The sequence below is a fragment of the Hermetia illucens genome, chromosome 1, assembly GCF_905115235.1.
Source record: "Hermetia illucens chromosome 1, iHerIll2.2.curated.20191125, whole genome shotgun sequence".
In the NCBI taxonomy this organism is placed as follows: domain Eukaryota; kingdom Metazoa; phylum Arthropoda; class Insecta; order Diptera; family Stratiomyidae; genus Hermetia; species Hermetia illucens.
In genome coordinates this window covers 75,074,488-75,080,487 of record NC_051849.1, presented here as the reverse complement: position 1 = coordinate 75,080,487, position 6,000 = coordinate 75,074,488, and the positions used below count along the sequence as shown (strand labels likewise).

Here is a 6,000-nt window from a genome sequence, read left to right as displayed (position 1 = left end):
ACATCACAAAAGTTCAGTACCAAGTTCATTGGAATAAGTTGCCTGGATCATTTTCACTTTGACCCCATATTCGGACCAATGACAAATATTAACAAGTAACTGCAAAGAAAATACACTAATTTCAAATATATCTTGAGTATTTATTACTAACATATCAAGAATTATTATTACGTTGAAATAAATTCATTTGTATTAACTATACTTTAATCTAACTCGACTAAAGTCATTTTCAATGGGTGGATCATTTTCACTTTGAGTGACTGTATGTTATGTAAATTTTGTTTTGATTAACGGGAGGTTAGCAATCATCACTCTCTATTCACGCTTTTGCAGTCCCAAAAACGTCACAATATTTGGGTACAATATAACCAAAATCATTTATTTCGTGTGAAAGCCATATCTTCATTTTCATTCACCATGCGCAATAGATTAGTAATCAAGCAATAGCCTACGAGCTTTCCAAGCTTAAACTATTCTCCCAAGAAAATGTCTTCATATTTGGATCGAAATTCACGGGCTAAGATAAGCCAAATGACAGCCTGAAGAGCATTCTCACCTTATTGAATTTTGACTATTCTGCTAAGGAATTTTGTATCGAATTTTCTATCATATGGACATTGATTGTATCGGAGTTTTCGTTGCAAAGTGTGATTCAAACTGAAACTAACTGAACACCAAAGATAAGCTTCCATTCTGCAATCTGAGGCACTATCTTGGTGGAACCCTAGGTGTGAAGCGACCACATAAAGCAAAATGAGATTTGTTAGGCGAACTTATTAGCGGCACGTATACATTTGACTAATATAACCTTCATAACTTCGGAGAATAGTGTAGTTTACGCTTCTACACAGAATATGGGTATGTGGTTTAGTTCGTGAAGACAATTTAATAGATTGATTAATTGTGCATTAACTTTTACAAAACGGTCGCTGCAGCATTACTAAGGTTTGAATATGCAAACCGATACCGCGGCTTTTCAAATCAAGCAAATTGTGTTAGACAGTGAAAACATCGGGAAGGAGTTTCAATCATTTGCGAAAGACTGAATAGCGAAAAAGCTTGAGTGTAGCTGAGAACTAATCTATCAGATATCTGTGAAAATCAACTAATCAAGCAAATTATTGCAGAAATGGTAAGTGGATATTATATCAACGGATAAAAATACTGTGTTAGTTGACTGGGGCAGTACTATACACTTGGTAGAATTAGAAAAACGTCTACATAAGATGACCGCGCTGGTGCTGATGCTAAATACCATACATACATAACATAAGGCTAGCACTAGGAATTTGCGGATATTGGTGGAAATGTAATCTACTAGCATATGGTTCCGCAAAATTTAGCAAAAAGTAAATTCTGAAACTATAAAGCCAGAGCTTAAACTTCCAGAACTTTTCTTGGCTATCAAAAGTTCAACAGAGTGATAGTCACGTCCACTAGTGGTAATCACGTCCACGATGTTTTTCGTGTGTCTGGAGGCCAAATCTTCTAATCTACGCTCCTGTATCTTAATCTAGGATGAAGTAATATGTTGCCAGCTAGTTCCGATAAGGTTTTCCAATCGATATATTAATCACTTAGAGACGTTTCTCTTTGTCCGTGTGTCATAAATATAAATTCACTTTCATTCATTTGTGTTCTGGTATTTTGTTGTCGTTTTGTTTATTTCAAGTTTGGGCTAAAGCCGACTAAGATGAAGGTAGAACCTGCTGCTTTTCACTTACAATAGTTTCTTCCCTTCAACGCAGCTGATGTTTTCCAGACCACATTCTTCCGAGGGAGATTTTTTTCTACTAGCTCTATATCTTCGGCTCCAGCTCTAGATGCTAACAGAATTAAGCTGGTTCTACTATTCTATGAGATTGTCACGATGCAATGCTCCGCTTTAAAGCAATGCCTTGAAATTTGAAATTTCCATGGAGAATAAATCTAATTACACAAAAAATCTACGAAACAGCAGGGAAGGAGGAAGAGCTCTCTGGGCGCAGCGCAAAAATGAGTCGCTCTCCGCAATGACCAGTGGAAGAGGCAACGAGGGGTGAAATACCCTATTTGACATCAGGGCGCACAAATAAAGAGTAAGCCTTATCAAGTGGCCCAACTGACGATGCGGGGAGGGTGTCCCTGTTCCGGAAAAAATCCCAATCATAATCGCTAGTTTTGGGCAGGTGGTCCTAGCTAGAGCCGAAAAGCAAAGGCTCATCAGGAAATGAACAGGAGTGGTAAAGCGCGTAGGATCGGCAATGTTTCTTCAGAGGAACGTCCGCGAAGGCGTCAAAAGCGGACTGATGGAACTGGGGAGCTACTGGACCGCATCTCCTTCTACAGGCGAACGTGGATAGCAGCACAGGATGAATCCCGAAAACAACAGAGCAGAAGTATTTTTCATACGGAAAACGAAGGGTGGCGGAATTGTCGTTACACTAGGCCCAAAGACCACTGGCAAGAGTACGTTCTGCGAAGCGGTCAAGGGGTTACTGGGGTAGAAGGCACCCGTTTGTAGTCTAGAAGTCTGAGATTTTCGCTGAAAAGGTTGAAGTGGAGGAGGCCATATAGCGTGAATGTTCAGAGGCAACCAATACCCGGATAGGTATCACATATGTAAATGTTCGCGGCCAAAAACTCGCCGTGGTGAAAGTTCACGAGCAATATGCGAGGAAATTCCTTAGCAGCGGAAAAATCAATATTAGATGGGAATCCGCATTTGTGGATAATCCCCATCAAGTCCTACAGGTGTCTGGACTATGGACAGACGGCAGCAACTTGCAAAGAATCCAACAGGAGGGCAGCATGCTCCAGATTCGGTTAGATAGGCCTCCTGCATGTCCAGTCTAGACAGGACTAGGAAGCGAATAGCATGATCCGCATTCTATAAATTAACATCTAACGGAGTGCAAACGCTCACCAGCTGCTGGCACAGTTCACTGCGTAGGTAAAGACCAATCTAGTGCTAATCTTTAGTCTTGGTACGACTTGATTATAAGATTCTTCTAGATATTAGATATGAATATCGCTAGCAACTGCTTTCGATTCGGAACCTTGACATTTTAAAATAAACGTGGAAACCACAGCTTAGATAATTTTATTGATATAAAGGAAAGTTAAGGAATAATTAGTGAGACTCTCTCTGTCGTTTGATTTCACAACTTTTATAATTAGTTTAGCTCGTTTGAAATTCTTATGTCAACTCCCTTTTTTCTTAACTTCAATTGATATTTTTTTACATTTGATTTCAAAGCCTACTCCGACACGGAAAACACCAGGGTTGGCACCTGTCAGTCAAATCAACAACATTCGAAATAAAGTTCGAATGCTGTTAACCCTGCTGCGCCACAAATCAATACCGGAATAGGAATCCGGCTTCAAGGCATCTAAACTTATCGGGTACCACTGCCATCTGGGTTCGTGACGACGTTCGACTCCGTGATCTTGTGGAACGCCGAGGGATGGGTTTGTCTGAATTCGGTGTTTAAGGATAAGGTTTTCTTAGCGTTCTCCTGACGCCGAATGAGACGATGCCGGACTTTTGGTGTCGGCTTCATGCTCTAGAGGACACCGTTTCGTACACGGAGGGGCGAATTCTGGTGGACGGTAATTTAAATGCAAGGGCCTTTGAATAGGGCATGCCTTAGTCAGACTCCAGAGAGAAACGGATCCTTGAACCGCGACGAGAACCGGGCTAGTAGTCTTAAACTCCGAATCCACGGCAAGCTTGTGACGGTCAGGCTGCGAAAGAAATATCCTTGCCATCACTTGTGCGCCGGAAACTCTCGTACCACCGGTGGACGAGTGGTGAGTCGTAGAAGACTTCTCGTCAAGTGATCATCGCGTTCGAACTGGTTGACACTACTTACCGTGTGCACCAACCCCTGTGTGGAATGTCGCGAAGGTGAACATCGGAAAGTTCGTCGAAGCTCTTGGAGCAGGCAGAGTCACGCTGGATGGCGTTTCGGGGCGTGGTAGTGTTGTATCTGGCACTGTCGTGAATCTTTGGCGCGAAAATTCGATTGACAGTTGCCACCACCGGTGTTCTCTGTGGCGGAGTACGCCTTGATTTCTCGAGAAAAATAATGGAAGTTAAAAAGTTGATTTTGACATTTTGAATTTAAATGAAGCAGAACTAATTATAAAAATGTTGTGAAGTTTTTCGATCGAGAGAGTCTCGCTAATTATTCATTAACTTTATTAATATTAATAAAATTATGTAAGCTGAGTTTCTACGTTTATTTTAAAATGCCAACGCTTTGAATCGAAAGCAGTTGCTAGTGGTACTCATTACCAATATCTAGAAGAAAATTACAACAGTCTTAATAATAATAATAATCGTTGGCGCAACAATCCATATTGGATCAGGGCCTTGAAGTGTGTTAGAGCACTTCATTCAAGACCGTAACGGTACACTAGGAGGCAATGTGGTCAGCATTGCGCTCGCCCGAGATTATTACCCTGATTTGACTCAGGTACTCATTCACAGCTGAGTCGTCTGGTATCCGACGTCAAATCACGATACAAATTCCACTGCCACCAGTGAGATTTGAACCGCGACCTTCCGTACGACAGCCTTGCGCTCTAACCAATCAGCTATCCGGACACAATCAAGTCTTATCAAGACTAAAAACTGAATGATCAACTTGATAACGACAGTAAGTGAGGCTTCCATGCCACGGAGGAGCTCCAGTCGTGACAACCGGCAGAAATTATCGACCTTCGGAGGGAGTATCATAAGCTCCGCCGTTTGACACAACGTTTACACACAAGCGAAGAGGCGTGCGCCATGAAAGTAAAGCATAGATCACCAAAAAGGGGGCTCCGCAGTGCAATAAATAGAAGCAAAGCTCGCGGTAAATGAAGTCCCATTGGGACTAGGCTATAAATTTGTAAGCCCTGCATATTAAGTACCAACCAGATGGACCGCATTGTACCGACATTATTCCCCAGACATCCCGTTGGTGTTTACAGCGCGAAAAGCGTTGAGGATTGTCCCCTTTTCACAACCAGAAAGCTCGAAGAAGCGGTTCTCACCACGAAAAACAAGAAGGCGCCAGCTCCTGATGGTATCCCGGTGGAAATTTACAAACTGGTGTTTCGCCTATGGCCAGACTTGCTGCTCAGGGCGTTCAACGCACAGTCGTCGATCTCAATGGGTAGAGTTCCCCATAACGCTGGATGTCAGAAATCCCTTCAATTCCGCAAGATGGACAGATATGCCAGGCATATTAGAACACACATTCCACGTAGCTGTCTATCTCTTGCGGATATTGAGGGATTATCTGAAAGACTGCTCCTCCTCTATGAGGTAGAGGTAGAGGGCCGGAGGAGGATGGAGATCTCGTCGGGTGTAGCGTCGGGATCCATCTGTCTGCTGAGGTAGGACATGCCAGAAAATTCGCGCCTGGTAGGTTATACAGACGATGCTGCGACACTTGTTACTGCACGCACCGCTGTACAGGCACAAAGCAGACTTGGCATATTAATCCGACGGGTAAGCAGATACATGACTGCTGATAGTTTGGCCCTGCTCTGGAAAAAAAACCAAAGTAGCCATCTTGACCAGGAAGAGTATGCGGACCCGGTGTCCCATATCGATCGGCAATATGACTATAAATTTTGAATACCTTGCTTTAATGCTCAACTGAAAGATGAGCTTCTTATTGGCAAATCAAAGTAGCTGGACTCTCAACTTTGAGTCGGGTTATGGGGAATGTTGGAGGCCCTACATCTACTATGAGATGTCTTTTTATGGGTGCAACGCAGTTAGTTTTGTTCTATGGCGCGGAGGTATGAACTGATGGCCTTGACAAGGAGGTGCATCGTAAGTGCCTTGCTCAAGTGCAGAGACGGGAAATTTTGCGTATGGCGTCTGCTTATCGCACTGTCTCAGAACCGACCGTGGTGTTGAACGCGGGAGTGATTCCCGTTGCTCTCCTTCCTAAGAAGTGTAAGATTATCTACTGCCGCAAGGGTGAAGATTTAAGAGAGATTGTTGCCCGTGAAGAATGT

At 43.0% G+C, this 6,000-nt stretch overlaps 1 protein-coding gene across 1 annotated transcript in view; it reads left to right on the top strand.

Moving 5' to 3' along the window:
* Positions 1 to 490: 490 nt before the first annotated feature.
* The window catches only part of LOC119646595 (endoplasmic reticulum metallopeptidase 1-like), a 56,303-nt gene continuing 50,793 nt past the window's right edge, over positions 491 to 6,000 (top strand). The window contains exons 1-2 of the mRNA XM_038047089.1: positions 491 to 858; positions 936 to 1,132. Coding sequence (XP_037903017.1) covers positions 1,130 to 1,132 — 3 coding nt within the window. The 5' untranslated portion in view covers positions 491 to 858; positions 936 to 1,129. The remainder of the gene's footprint in view (positions 859 to 935; positions 1,133 to 6,000) is intronic.